At 35.2% G+C, this 16,633-nt stretch overlaps 1 protein-coding gene across 1 annotated transcript in view; it reads left to right on the plus strand.

Moving 5' to 3' along the window:
- The window catches only part of LOC142222260 (uncharacterized), a 287,823-nt gene that overhangs the window by 109,465 nt on the left and 161,725 nt on the right, over positions 1–16,633 (plus strand). Inside the window, exon 12 of the mRNA XM_075292293.1 lies at positions 4,062–4,175. Coding sequence (XP_075148408.1) covers positions 4,062–4,175 — 114 coding nt within the window. The remainder of the gene's footprint in view (positions 1–4,061; positions 4,176–16,633) is intronic.

Consider the following 16,633-nt stretch of genomic DNA (forward strand, 5'->3'; position numbering starts at 1 on the left):
AATCTATAAATAGTTTCCATATTGGTGAGCACTAAAATATATTTTTATAAACTTCTTTAACAATAAACGCAAAATATGAAAATGTTAAACAATTTTGCTATAGTATGTTTCTAGTAAATGGATATTAATACCAAAACTATAGCTGATACTTTTTTGGATTCTTTTTTCTATTTTTTTCTCACTTATTTTCGTAAGGCCATTTGGTCACAATTCAAGAATCAAGTTTTCAGAACAAGCTCATATAGCTCTTGAAGTAGTTGAGGTAGGCTCTCAAAATGAAAATTGTTGTTCTACATGCTGTTAGTACTACTAAAAAAATAAGAAAAATTTCTGTTTTTAACATTAGGTTTATTTCGGTAGTGAAAAGGTTAATTCTACTACCTCTGATGCCCTAAATTGGAGAACAATTTCAGCATCTGTAGTCATAAGGATGAAAATCGGGCAAAAGATATGAGACCTATATCTAAACCTGAACCAACTTCAACTAAATTTGCCACACTACTATATTTTGACAAACTTATCTATAGAAATAAAATTTTGACAAACTTTTCTATAGAAATAAAATTTTGAAAAAATTTTCTATAGAAATAAAATTTTGACAAAATTTTCTAAAGAAATAAAATTTTGACAAACTTTTCTATTAAAATAAAATTTTGACAAACTTTCCTATAGAAATAAAATGTTGACAAAAATTTTTATAGAAATAAAATTTTTACAAAATTTTCTATAGAAATAAAATTTTGACAAAATTTTCAATAGAAATGAAATTATGACAAAATTTGTTATAAAAATAAAATTTTAACAAAATGTTCTATATAAATAAAATTTTGACAAAATTTTCTATAGAAATAAAATTTTCACAACATTTTCTAAAAAAAATAAATCTTGACAAAATTTTCTATACAAATAAAATTTTGACAAAATTTTCTATAGAAGTAAAATTTAGACAAAATTTTCTATAGAAATAAAATTGTGACAAAATTTTTTAAAAAATAAAATTTTGACAAAATTTTCTAAAAAATAAAATGTTGACAAAATTTTCTATAGAAATAAAAATTTGACAAAATTTTCTATGGAAATAAAATTTTGTCAAAATTTTCTGTAGAAATAACATTTTGACAAATTTGTCTATAGGAATAAAATTTTGACAACATTTTCTATAGAAATGAAATTTTGACAAAATTTTCTATAGAAATGAAATTATGACAAAATTTTCTGTAGAAATAAAATTTTCACAAAATTGTCTATAGAAATAAAATTTTGACAAAATTTTCTATAGAAATAAAATTTTGACAACATTTTCTAAAAAAAATAAATCTTGACAAAATTTTCTATACAAATAAAATTTTGACAAAATTTTCTATAGAAATAGAAATTTGACAAAATTTTCTATAGAAATAAAATTGTGACAAAATTTTCTAAAAAATAAAATGCTGACAAAATGTTCTATAGAAATGAAATTTTGACAAAATTTTCTATAGAGATGAAATTTTGACAAAATTTTCTATAGAAATGAAATTTTGACAAAATTTTCTATAGATATGAAATTTTGACAAAATTTTCTATAGAAATAAAATTTTGTCAAAATTTCCTGTAGAAATAAAATTTTGACAAAATTGTCTATAGGAATAAAATTTTGACAAAATTTTCTATAGAAATGAAATTTTGACAAAATTTTCAATAGCAATGAAATTATGACAAAATTTGTTATAAAACTAAAATTTTAACAAAATTTTCTATATAAATGAAATTTTGACAAAATTTTCAATAGAAATGAAATTATGACAAAATTTGTTATAAAAATAAAATGTTAACAAAATTTGTTATAAAAATAAAATTTTAACAAAATTTTCTATATAAATAACATTTTGACAAAATTTTCTATAGAAATAAAATTTTGACAACATTTTCTAAAAAAATTAAATCTTGACAAAATTTTCTATACAAATAAAATTTTGACAAAATTTTCTATAGAAGTAAAATTTAGAAAAATTTGTCTATAGAAATAAAATTGTGACAAAATTTTTTAAAAAATAAAATGTTGACAAAATTTTCTATAGAAATAAAATTTTGACAACATTTTCTAAAAAAAATTAAATCTTGACAAAATTTTCTATACAAATAAAATTTTGACAAAATTTTCTATAGAAATAAAAATTTTGACAAAATTTTCTATAGAAATAAAAATTTAACAAAATTTTCTATAGAAATAACAATTTGACAAACTTTTCTAGAGAAATAAAATTTTGACGAAATTATCTATAGAAATAAAATTTTGACAAAATTTTCTATACAAATAAAATTTTGACAAAATTTTCTATAGAAAAAAATTTTGACACAATTTTCTATAGAAATAAAATGTTGACAAACTTTTCTATAGAAATAAAATTTTGACAAACTTTTTAATAGAAATCAAATTGTGACAAACTTTTCTATAGAAATCAAATTTTGACAAACTTTTCTATAGACAAAATTTTCTATAGAAATAAAATTTTGACAAAATTTTCTATAGACATAAAATTTTTAAAAAATTTTCTAAAAAATAAAATGTTGAAAAATGTTTTTATAGAAATAAAAATTTGACAAAATTTTCTAATGAAATAAAATTTTGACAAAATTTTCTATAGAAATAAAATTTTGGCAAAATTTTCTATAGACACAAAATTTGGAAAAAATTTCCTAAAAAATAAAATTTTCTATAAAAATAAAATTTTGACAAAATTTTCGAGAGACATAACATTTTGAAAAATTTTTCTAAAAAATAAAATGTTGAAAATTTTTTTTTATAGAAATAAAAATTTGACAAAATTTTCTATAGAAATAAAATTTTGACAAATTTTCTATAGAAATAAAATTTTGACAAAATGTTTTGTAGAAACACTTTTTTAGTTACAAAAATGTGAAGTGTTTCAAAAAAATTAGTTTAGCCGGAGTCGGAGTTGAGCAAAATTTTTACGACTCTAACTCCAGCAAAATTTTGAGATTCCGATTCCAAGACTCCGACTAAGACTCCACTGCCCTTTTCCGAATTACACATCAAAATCCTTAAGGGAAGGAGAAAACAAATGCAATGGTAAAGTTAAGGGTATATAACCACCTTAGAATTTATAGTTAATTAATTTACAAACATATTAATAAATGTAATTAATTATTAATTCTTGGAATTTATTTTTGTTCTAACAATTTATGATAATTTTATTCATACTATCATGCATGACCAGTGATATAAAAAATTCATAAATAAAATCTATACATATAAATATTATAATCCATTTATAATTTATAAAATAATCAATAACACTCGATTAAAAGCAAAATGACTAAATAAAAAAAAAATATCATAAAAAAAATGAAAAAAATATTTTCTTAAATTTTTTATTGAAAAAAATTACTATAACTTTTAAGTCACTTTGCATTTTATCTAATAACATAACTCTTAATGTGCGTGAGCTTGTTTATGTATATAAAATACTTTAAAATCTCATTAAATGACATGAAATTTATTTATATTTCTATTTTCATGCAAAAACATTGTTTACCATCGTTTCGATAATATCGATATTCAACCATCATCCATGTTGATATGTTATGGCCTATTTGATCTGGTCAACATTGTCGTACAAATGATAATCTCCTTATGGATATTAATAAAAATGACAAACGTGTCATCATCTGTACCATCATCAACGATAAAAACAACAACTACAACAACTGAACAAATACTATATAAATAAATGAAATCAAATTTATTTACAAATATAAAAAATCAAAACCAATACCAATAACATCCAACAACCACAATAATGTTGCTGATAATTATTGCAAATCTAATGGTCTACCACCATCAATATCCCAACACACACACACACACATTGGACTATGTTATAAATCCATCCCAAATATACTTTTGCATACTGAATTACTGTTGGACTCCATCCTACTTTATACATTGATATACTGGTCAATGGTATTGACCATTGTTATTGGTCCTTGGCCAACATTCATTCTTCATTATCATCATATGCTGACCTGGTTTTGTCATTTATGTTGGTGTTTTGCAGAACCCTTGGAAATGAGTTATTTATTGGGTATTGCTGGCGGTTGTTTGGCTGCTCTCTTCCTGTTGATTTGTCTTTGCATTTATGCGATACGTATTAAAAAGTGCTGCTTTAAAGGTAAGCTAATCTTTAGTGTCATCAATGATTTACTATGGCTAAAATCCAACTTATTTTTCATGCACATTATAAATCATCTATGGTAGTTTGTATGAATTGTGATTAGTAGCGAAATAAATCATTGCGAATGTGTTATTATGTAAGGGATTGAATTATTGAGGTTTACGATATGGTAAATGGAGAGTCAAATTGTTCAGGAAGAAAGGACATACAAAAGGATAATTTCCTTACTAATAAAAAGTTTGAGGTTTTTGGTTTACGAACTAGTTTCGAATATAATATAACACTTCTTTGAGCAAACAAATATTAAGATGCAGCGGGCTATGAGTAGAACCGGCTTTGTCATTTTGATTCCAGCAGACCGATAATTTTGATAGACGGAGTAAATATTGCGGACGGACGGAAGGACAGACCGATGGATGAAGGAAGGACGGACAAAAGAACGAATGAGAGGATGACCAAATAGGTGAAACACGGACGAGGGAATGACGGAAGAAAGAACGGATGTAGGGCTGACAGATGGATGAAGGGGGACATAAAGGAATGATAGACAAACAGAGAGGCAGATGAACAACGAGGTCTAAATACACATAAGATGTGATTTGATCCTATCAGACCGATAATAAGGACGGACGGAAGTGTTGACGGATGAATGAAAAAAAAAACGAACGAAAATGCGTATGAGAGGTGGTACTGACGAAAGGACGTATGAAAGGAAAGACGGACGGAAGAACGACTAAGAGGATGACCAAAAGGGTAAAAAAAACCGACGAGGGAATGACGGAAGAAAGAACGGTTGTAGGGCAGACAGATGTATGAAGGGGACATAAAGGAATGACATACAAGCAGAGAGACAGATGAACAACAAGGTCTAAATACACATAAGATGTGATTTGATCCTATCAGACCGATAATAAGGACGGACGGAGTAAAATTTGCGGACGAATGGAAGGGTAGACTGATGGATGAAAAAAAAACGAACGAAAATGCGTATGAGAGGTGGTACTGACGAAAGGACGTATGAAAGGAAAGACGGATGGAAGAACGACTAAGAGGATGGCCAAAAGGGTAAAAAACAACGGACGAGGGAATGACGGAAGAAAGAACGGTTGTAGGGCAGACAGATGTATGAAGGGGACATAAAGGAATGACAGACAATCAGAGAGACAGATGAACAATTAGGTCTAAATACACATAAGATGTGATTTGATCCTATCAGACCGATAATAAGGACGGACGGAGTAAAATTTGTGGACGGACGGAAGGGCAGACGGATGGATGAAGGAAGAACGGACGAAAGGGCGTATGAGAGGAGGCACGGACGAAAGAGCGGATGAAAGGAAGGACGGATAACGGAAGAACGAAATAGAGGACGGCCAGAAGGGTGAACAGGCGGATGAGGGAAAGACGGACGGATAACGGATAGATGGAAGAGTTGACAGAAGGAGGGCATAAAGGAATGACAAACATGCAGAGAGATCGATGAACAACAAGGTCGAGATACTCACAACAAGTGATTTTTATTCCATTTTTATAATACGGCTAAGAAAAGAGGACGGATGGAGAAAGTGCGGAAGAACGGATCAAAGGTGGAAATCAAGGAATGACAAACATAATATAGTATTTAAGATGTAGCCCTACTCGGTTTATTGAGAGAACAAATGTTAAAGTACAGAGTCGAAGAGTAGAACCGGCGTTGCAAATTTGATCTGATCGGAGCAATAATTTCGTCGAACGGAGGTATAGCGAACAGATGGAAGAAAAACTATTGGAAGGACGTACAGATGTGCGGACGGACAAAAAGACGGACCGAAGGGCAGATGGAAGCAAGGACGGGCGCATAAACGGACCTACGGATGTATAGAGTTTGGACGGAAAGATGGGAAAAGGACGGACAGAAGAAGGAAATAAAGGAATGACAAATATAAGAAAGAAGGTAGACGGAAGTAGGAGCAAAAGGAATGACAAACATGCGGAACGACGGATAAACAATAGGGACTATTATACATAAAAAATGATATTAGCGATCATCTTGTAATACGGGTACAAAGGACAGAAGAAAGTACATACGAAAAGACGAATGAAAGGCGTACGAAATGGCCGATATGTTAGAACGAAGGATGGAATGACGGGCCGAGGAGGAGAGAGAGGAATGACAAACATATGGAGAGGCGGATAGACAGCAAGGTCTAGATACAAACAAAAATGAATTTCACTCGAGGTAGGACGGAAGAACGTCTGAAAATATGAACGGAAGGAGGAAAGAACCGAATGAATGATGGAAGGATAAAGGATGAAGGAAATGGCAAATGGAAGTACGGAGAGAAGGGCGGATGAAGGAAGAAAATAAATGAATTACAATCATATACAATGGTTAGCATGCCCCCCTTTTATACATAGGGTCGTGCGTTCAACCACAGTTTCGACCGAACATCAAAAAATTTTTCAGCGGTGGATTATCCCCTCTCACTAATGCCGGTGACACTTCTGCGTGTTTCAAAGCTTCTCTAAGTGGTTTCGCCGCAATGTGTAACGCCGTTCAGACTCGTCTATAAAAAGTAGGTGCCTTGTCTTTAAGCTAAACATATCGTAGAATCGGACAGCAATCAGTGATAAGAGTCTAAGTAAGCCTGAAAATATAGGGAAGCTTCATATGGAGAGACGGATAGACACCAATCCAGGAAAGACGGAACAACGGACGGAAAAATGAACTGAAGGACGGATGAAAGAACGAACGGAAGAAAGGAAAGATACAGCGACGTATGGAAAAAAACACGGACGGACGAAAGGAGGAAATAAACGAATGACTGTCGCCAAGAACTGTCAGAGGGATGAAGGGAAGGGTGGACGGAAAGCCGGATAGAAGGAGGAAATGAAGGAATAACAATCATTCGGAGGGACGGATTGACAACAAGTCGACATTTCTGGGATTTTTATTCGAGGAAGGTAGAACGGACGGAAATATTAACCGACAGGCGAACGAGAGAACGAACGGAAGAAAGGTAGTATGCAATGACGGATGGGAGAAGGAAATAAACGAATGACGAACATATGGAGAGACGCATAGCTAACAAGGCCTACATACACAAAATAAATGATATTTATTCGATTTTTACAATATGGGTTCTGGTAAGAAGGCAGGACAAACGGATGGAAGGACGGTCGGACGAAAGAGAGGGCATTCAGCCCGGACGGAAGGATGGACGCAAGGACGAAATAAAGAAAGAAAAATATGGAACAACGGATAGACTACAATGGCTAGATCCACACAAATAGGGATTTTCTATCATAATAAAATACGAGTTCTAAGGTCATTACTTGTGGTCATATTTCTTCCCATTCTCTGTATTATTCAAATAAAGAAATTCTGAAGACCATTTCAATACACCTTTGATAAAGTATACACTCTACAATTATTTAAGTTTCTCTAAACTTATATCAACTGTCCTCCATCTCTTCGAATATTTGCTTAAGACATTACACTCTATACACTCATGTCATTAGTGACCGCCTTAATTACAAATGAAAATGTTTAAATAGAAAATATTTGAAAATCTTCAGAGGAAAATTTTCCTCTTCTTTGTATCATTTTCCCTTTTTGGTCTAAAGCAAACACAAGCTAGAAAGCTCTCGTTAACCCCCAGCCAACACAGTGGTATTCCTTAGGAAGCAAAAAACTAAAGTAGGACAAACTAACACTCAAGTTAAACACAGGCAACATTTCATCAAGTTAATGAAGAACTTCATAAGGATCATCTTCTTTTTTGTTTTTTTACTATCCCTCCACTCCTTCTCTTGCTCTCACCCTCCGTCCTCTATCTTTCATAATCAGTTTCTCTTCGTTTTTTGTGTACTCATTTTTGTTTGTTTCCTGCACAAAAAGGGACACCAAATCCGAGTAAATGAACTAAATCAAAGTTGCAAACTTTTCAGCTAAAGGACACTAAAATAGTAACAACTGTTCGCTAATAAGAAGAAAAACAAACGCGCAAAAAAACCATGCGAACAAAAACGCCTTTTATGCTTGAAGCAAAATTTTTATGAACACCAATGTATTCACGAGGATTTTGTGGTGCTCTCACTGTATGCATGGCTATTTTTGCAAGTAATTTTAATTAAAACAGCATAAACAGGAAAGCGGAAGAAGAAAGCCAAGTCACAGAAATTGAAAACAAAAACCAATGCTGGACAAAGCTAAGGTCGACCAGGGCGAATTTCATAGATCCTCTACAAAAGATTTGAGTAAATTTTCGCAAAAGATTGGGATTGATGAGGTTGAAAAATCTGTAATACCTTAGACCATCAGATCTCAAGCGCCGCTGATGATAGTGGTGTGGGTCGCTATAAAGGTCGCTCTCCGCTCATATTTATGGATCGTAGAATCACAATAAAGGCCGAATTGTGAAAATGTCCTAAAAACTAAGACCTTTGGGTTCCACCACAGAAACCCTTGGGACTACAATTCCGCCATTGAGAGCGAGGTCTACAGTTCACAGAGACCTTCGGGCCTCTAGCTCCATCGCAGAGACCTACAGTTCCCTATTGTACAGTTCCGCTACTTATATTTTCAAGCCTACAATTCCACAAATGTGACCGACAATTCCTCCACCGCAACCATAAGACCTGTAATTCTACATCTGTGGCTTTCGAACTTTCAAAATTCTTAAGGGCAGGTCCAAATTTTTGGATCTAAGCAAATTATTTTTTGACTGTGGGCTTGTTAGTCGCAGATCGGAACCATTCGGAGTACGATCGGAACCATTCGGATTACGATTCTAACACAGGTTCATCTAGGCCCACAATCTTTGACTCCAAATAAACTTTTTTACTGTGGGATTATTAGTCACAGTGTTTGCAATCGGGACCATTCGGGGTACGATTCTACCACAGAGTTATCTAGGCCAACAGTTCCGCCACTAACACCTTTGGACCGACAGTTCTATCAGTGAGACCTTCGTATCCTTCAGCTCTATCACTGAGACCTTCTCGTCTAATGAGACCTTCGGGACACAGTTCCACCACTTATCCATCACTGTGACATTCGACCCTTAAATTCTTCCACCACAACCATTCGAAGTACAATTCTACTACGGAGGCCTTTAGAGATCTTCTTATCTAAAGTTCTATCACTGAAACCTTCTGGTCTACTGGGACCTTCGTGAATAGAGTTCCTCCACTCTAAACATGCAATTCCATAACTGTGACCTTCGAGCTGACAATTCCTCCACAGAGACCACAAAACCCACAATTCTATACTTATGGCCTTTGGGATATCAAAATTCCTAAGGCAAGGTCAAAATCTTTGGATTAAAGTAGACTTTTTTGAGTGTGGACTTGTTAATCGTAGAGTATTTGCAATCAGCACTATTCGGACTACAATTCTACCACAGAGTCCTCTGGACTTACAGTTTTCCTACTGAAACCTTTGCATCCACAGTTCTATCAGTGAGACCTTCGGATTCTACAGTCCAACTACTGAGACCTTCGGGAGCACAGTTCCACCACTTATACATTCCATCCTACAATTCCACCATTGTGGCCTTCGGACCCATAATTCTTCCACCGAGACCATTCGAAGTACAATTCTACGACGGAGACCTCTTGGCCTACAGTCCAACTACTGAGACCTTCTGGTCTACTGAGACCTTCGGGAGCACAGTTCCACCACTTATACATTCCATCCTACAATTCCATCATTGTGGCCTTCGGACCTAAAATTCTTCCACCGGGACCATTCGAAGTACAATTCTACGATGGAGACCTGTAGACCTACAGTTCCGCCAATGAAACCTTTGGACACACATTTCCATCTCTGAGACCTTCTGGTCTACCAAGATGTTCTGGTCTACTGAGACTTTCGTGAGTACAGTTCCTCTTCCGACAATTCTTCTACAGAGACCATAGGACCCACAATTCTATATCTATGGCCTTTGGAAGTCAAAAATCTTTAAGAGAAGGTCAGAATCTTTGGATCCAAGAAAACTTATTTAAGTGTATTTGCAATCAGTACTATTCGCGGTACAATTGTACCACAGAGACCTCTAGGCCTACAGTTTTCCTACTGACAGCTTTGGATCCACAGTTCCGTCATGAAGTTTTCAGTTCTTAGAGTTCTACCTTCTCCTGAGACGTTCAGGAGCATAGTTCCACCACTTATTCTTCCAAGCCTACAGTTCTATAACTATGACCTTCGGACCGACAATTTCTCCACCGAAACCATAAGAGCAACAATCTTTGGTCTCCGTGCTTCCAAAATCCTTTAGGGAAGATCACAATCTTTGGACCCAAGCAAACTTTTTTTGAGTGTGGACTTCTTAGTCGCTGAGTGTCTCGCAATCGGAACCATTCGGAGTACAATTCTACCACAAAGAGTACAATTCTACCACAGGTCTCATTGGCAGAACTGTGAAATCCGAAGGTCTCATTGATGGAACTGTGGATACAAAGGGGTCATTGAAGGAACTGTAGACATGGGTTCCTCCATTGACAGTTCAATCAATGAGACCTTCGGATCTCACGGATATATCACTGAGACCCTCTGCTTGCACTTCCACCTCTGTGACCTTCGGCATTCCAAAAGTTTTAAGGGAACTCTAGGTCGAAAGCCACCGTGGTGCAATGGTTAGCATGTTCGCCTTGCATTCAATGGGTCAGAGGTTCAATCCCAGTTTCGAACAAATACCAAAATATTTTTCATCGGTGGATTATACCCTCTCAGATTTCTGCCGAGATTTCTGGGTATTTGATAGCTTCGCTAATGGTGTCGCCGCAGTGTAGAATTCAAAAGTAGTGAAACTCGGATAAAAAGCTGAGATCTAATACCTATCCAATGGGACTTCATCGGAAGTTGAAAAATTGATGTTAGATTCCGGCGTACACTTAAAAAGAAATGTTTGTGGACCAATTTCCAATTATTTTACTGGACCTTGTAATACAGGAAAAAGGGATCCATATGGACATTTTTATATTGGTTACGAAGTTCACCCTAAAACAACCTGCTTTTATATTCAAAACCCCATATTTCATTGAGCTACAAGCACCACGACCAACTAATTGTATTGCCATCCACAGAAATAGACTGCACCAGAACAGACGCTGTTGTCTGTGTACGATATAACAAAATGCTTGAACGTTAATAGAGTCTATAACACAATCACAGCAATGACCACTTCCCAGTCAGCGAGTAAAACAGAAAAGATAAACCAAAAAGAAGAGTAACAAAAATTAACCAATTGTTAGATAAGGGCTTTTGCTATCCGGAGAAAAGTGGACGTAAAAAATACATCCAGCCCTATAGACTCTGGATTATATAACGATCAGACTACCATATATATTTACCATCCACTCGAAAGAAGTCATTAACATCCAACCACTTTGTTTTTACACCTAAGGTTATATTTTTTTTTTTCATAAAATTTCCTTTCGCTATTTCTCATTTTGTGCATAAAATACAATAATAATTTTAATGAATTCCTATTTTTATGCAATATTTTCTGTCTACTTTAAGCCACATTTAAATATGCACAAGGCATTGTGATTGTTCGTATGTGGTTGCGTGAAAATAACTGAATGTATGCGTGTGTGTGTGTAAGTGCGCGTGTATAACAGTGTGTAGGTTTATGCAATTTGCACTTTTAATTATTTACCATTCTGTTATATATTATAGTACACGTATAATATCGAAGTTAATGCTTATGCGAGAGAGCAAGTATGTATTCCAGTCACATAATTAGTTTTTGTATTTTTATAACAGGACAGTGGTTACATAGGATTTGTAGGGATTTAAATTAAATAGCAAATGGATTAATTTTTTTTTTTTTTTTGTGAGGAAGTTCTTGTTAACCCCTCCATTTGTAGCATATCGAAATATTGGTCTCAGACACCATAAAAATAGTCTAGGTCATGGTAAAATTTTCAATCGACAGAACCATGTCCATACGTCCATTCGAAATCATGCTAACTTCCGAACGACCACAAGCCATCGACTTTAAAACTTTGTGCAAGAAGTTGTCTTTAGTGTAAATTGGATGGTATTGCAAATTAGCTACATCGCTAGGTTAGGTTAGGTTAGGTTAGGTTAGGTGGCAGCCCGATGTATCAGGCTCACTTAGACTATTCCGTCCATTGTGATACCATATTGGTGAACTTCTCTCTTATCACTGAGTGCTGCCCGATTCCATGCTAAGCTCAATGACAAGGGACCTCCTTTTTATAGCCGAGTCCGAACGGCGTTCCACATTGCAGTGAAACCACTTAGAGAAGCTTTGAAACCCTCAGAAATGTCTCCAGCATTACTGAGGTGGAATAATCCACCGCTGAACAACTTTTTGGTGTTCGGTCGAAGCAGGAATCGAACCCACGACATTGTGTATGCAAGGCGGGCATGCTAACCATTGCACCAAGGTGGCTCCCAAAAACTGCGACCTAGACTTTGATCACAAAAATGTATTCACAGACAGACGGACATGGCTAGATCGACTCAGGGACTCACCCTGAACATTATTGCCAAAGACACCATGTGTCTATCCCGTCTCCTTCTGGGTGTTGCAAACATATGCACTAACTTATTATACCCATGTTCCACAGTGTGGCACAGGGTATAAAAATCAAACTTTTTCTAGAATGGATCTAGCATCTTTTCCGACAAAATTTAAATAATTTGTACTTTATTAATTATACCCTCCATCATAGGATGGGGGTGTATTAACTTTGTCATTCCGTTTGTAACACATCGAAATATTGCTCTAAGACCCCATAAAGTATATATATTCTGGGTCGTGGTGAAATTCTGAGTCGATCTAAGCATGTCCGTCCGTCCGTCCGTCCGTCTGTTGAAATCACCCTAACTTCCGAACGAAACAAGCTATCGACTTGAAACTTGGCACAAGTAGTTGTTATCGATGTAGGTCGGATGGTATTGAAAATGGGCCATATCGGTCCGCTTTTACATATAGCCCCCATATAAAGGGACCCTCAGATTTGGCTTGTGGAGCCTCTAACAGAAGCATATTTCATCCGATCCGGCTGAAATTTGGTACATGGTGTTGGTATATGGTCTCTAACAATCATGCAAAAATTGGTCCACATCGGTCCATAATTATATATAGCCCCCATATAAACCGATCCCCAGATTTGGCTTGCGGAGCCTCAAAGAGAAGCAAATTTCATCCGATCCGGCTGAAATTCGGTACATGATGTTGGTATGTGGTCTCTAACAACCATGCAAAAATTGGTATACATCGGTCCATAATTATATATAGACCCCGTATAAACCGATCTCCAGATTTGGCTTGCGAAGCCTCAAAGAGAAGCAAATTGCATCCGATCCGGCTGAAATTTGGTACATGGTGTTGGTATATGGTCTCTAATAACCGTGTAAAAATTGGTCCACATCGGTCCATAATTATATATAGCGCCCATATAAACCGATCCCCAGATTTGGGTTCCGGAGCCTCAAAGAGAAGCAATTTCATCCGATCCGCCTGAAATTTGGTACATGATATTGTTATATGGTCTCTAACAACCATGTAAAAATTGGTCCACATCGGTTCATAATTATATATAGCCCCCATATAAACCGATCCCCAGATTTGGCTTGCGAAGTCTCCAAGAGAAGCAAATTTCATCCAATCCGGTTGTAATTTGGAACATGGTGTTAGTATATGGTCTTTAACAAGCGTGCCAGAATTGGTCCATATCGGTCCATAATTATATATAGCCCCCATAAAAAACGTTCTCCAGATTTGACCCCCGGAGCCTCTTGGAGGAGCAAAATTCATCCGATCCGGTTCAAATTAGGAACGTGGTGTTAGTATGTGGTCGCTAACAACCATACCAAAATTGGTCCAATCACACAAAAATTGGTCCATATCGGTTCATAATCATGGTTGCCACTAGAGCCAAAAATAGTCTACCAAAATTTTATTTCTATAGAAAATTTTGTCAAAATTTTATTTCTATAGAAAATTTTGTCAAATTTTATTTCTAGAGAAAATTTTGTTAAAATTTTATTCGGTTCATAATAAAATTTTCATCATTGTCAAAATTTTATTTCTATAGAAAATTTTGTTCAAATTTTATTCGGTTCATAATCATGGTTGCCACTCGAGCGAAAAATAATCTACCAAGATTTTATTTCTATAGAAAATTTTGTGAAAAATTTATTTCTATAGAAAATTTTGTTAAAATTTTATTTCTGTAGAAAATTTTGTCAAAATGTTATGTCTACTTTGTCAAACTGAATTATATACGTATTGGATCGATCTTTTTTGATTTAATATATACCACGTATGGACTTACATACAATTTAGAAGATGGTGTTAGGAGGTTTTAAGATACCTTGCCATCGGCAAGCGTTACCGCAACTTAAGTAATTCGATTGTGGATGGCAGTGTCTAGAAGAAGTTTCTACGCAATCCATGATGGAGGGTACATAAGCTTCGGCCTGGCCGAACTTACGGCCGTATATACTTGTTTTTACTCTGTTTTTGACCTATTAGGAACTAAAAAAGTTCAAGTTACCCTTTAAAAATATGAAAAATGCAAATTATTAAAAATTGACTTAAAACAACTTCCTGTGATGGTGAAATAAAAAACATCTTTGGCAGGACATTTTTGGAAGTACTTTCAAAGTTGTAGCTTCAGAAGAACTTCCAAATTGTTTTTGGTGGGATGAAGTATATATTTTTGATTAGGGAAATGTCTAAACTATGTCCGTCAGAATGTGTGTCCGTCCGTCTGTTTGTTATAATCTCGCTGTAGGCTTCAATAATGACGCTATCGTCCTGAAGCTCGAAGATGGATTATATCGGCCCAGATTTTTATATTGGCCCCATATAACCCGACCCTCCGATTTGGAGTTGTGAGCATCTAGATATCACAAATTTTATCCAATTTGACTGCTATTGGAAATCTAGAGATATTTGAGGTCCGCTAATAGGTATGCCGGATGCCCGGTTTTGGTATTGTCCCCATATAGACAGATCTCCCGAATTGATTTCTATCCGATTTACATGAAATTGAAAATCTAGAGATATTTTAAGTGTACAAATAAATGTGCCGAATAACAGGTTGGCTGATAAGTCCCCAGTCTGACATATAGATGGCGTCGCTAGTATTAAATGCATATTATTTTTATATAGTACCATCTTTCAAATGATTCGTGTCAAAATTTGACGTCTATAAGTCAATTAGTTTGTGAGATAGAGCGTCTTTTGTGAAGCAACTTTTGTTATTGTGAAAAAATGGAAAAAAGGAATTTTGTGTTTTGATAAAATATTGTTTTCTGAAGGGAAAAAATACGTTGAAAGCAAAAACTTGGCTGGATAATGAGTTTCCGGACTCTGCCCCAGGAAAATCAACAATAATTGATTGGTATGCAAAATTCAAGCGTGGTGTAATGAGCACGGAAGACGGTGAACGCAGTGGACGCCCGAGAGAGGTGGTTACCGACGAAAACATCAACAAAAACCCACAAAATGATTTTGAATGGCCGTAAAATGAAGTTGATCGAGATAGCAGAGGCCTTAAAGATATCAAAGGAACGTGTTGGTCATATCATTCATCAATATTTGGATATGCGGAAGCTCTGTGCAAACTGGGTGCCGCGCGAGCTCACATTTGACTAAAAACAACAAAGTGTTGATGATTCTGAGCGTTGTTTGCAGCTGTTAACTCGTAATACACCCGAGTTTTTCCGTCGATATGTGACAATGGATGAAACATGGCTCCATCACTACACTCCTGAGTCCAATCGACAGTCGGCTGAGTGGACAGCGACCGGTGAACCGTCTCCGAAGCGTGGAAAGACTCAAAAGTCCGCTGGCAAAGTAATGGCCTCTGTTTTTTTGGGATGCGCATGGAATAATTTTTATCGATTATCTTGAGAAGGGAAAAACCATCAACAGTGACTATTATATGGCGTTATTGGAGCGTTTGAAGGTCGAAATCGCGGCAAAACGGCCCCATATGAAGAAGAAAAAAGTGTTGCTCCACTAAGACCACTCACAGTGCCACAAGTCATTGAGAACGATGGCAAAAATTCATGAATTCGGCTTCGAATTGCTTCCCCACCCACCGTATTCTCCAGATCTGGCCCCCAGTGACTTTTTCTTGTTCTCAGACCTCAAAAGGATGCTCGCAGGGAAAAAATTGGCTGCAATGAAAAGGTGATAGCCGAAACTGAGGCCTATTTTGAGGCAAAACCGAAGGAGTACTACCAAAATGGTATCAAAAAATTGGAAGGTCGTTATAATCGTTGTATCCCTCTTGAAGGGAACTATGTTGAATAATAAAAACGAATTTTGATAAAAAAATGTGTTTTTCTTTGTTAGACCGGGGACTTATTAGCCAACCGTTATATACACAATATCGATACAGTTTTATATATAGCATCCATATAGACCTAACTACAGATTTGACTTATTAAGCTCTAGACAGCGATTTCGATTGAAATTAAA

This window comes from Haematobia irritans, chromosome 1 (genome assembly GCF_050003625.1).
Source record: "Haematobia irritans isolate KBUSLIRL chromosome 1, ASM5000362v1, whole genome shotgun sequence".
NCBI lineage: Eukaryota > Metazoa > Arthropoda > Insecta > Diptera > Muscidae > Haematobia > Haematobia irritans.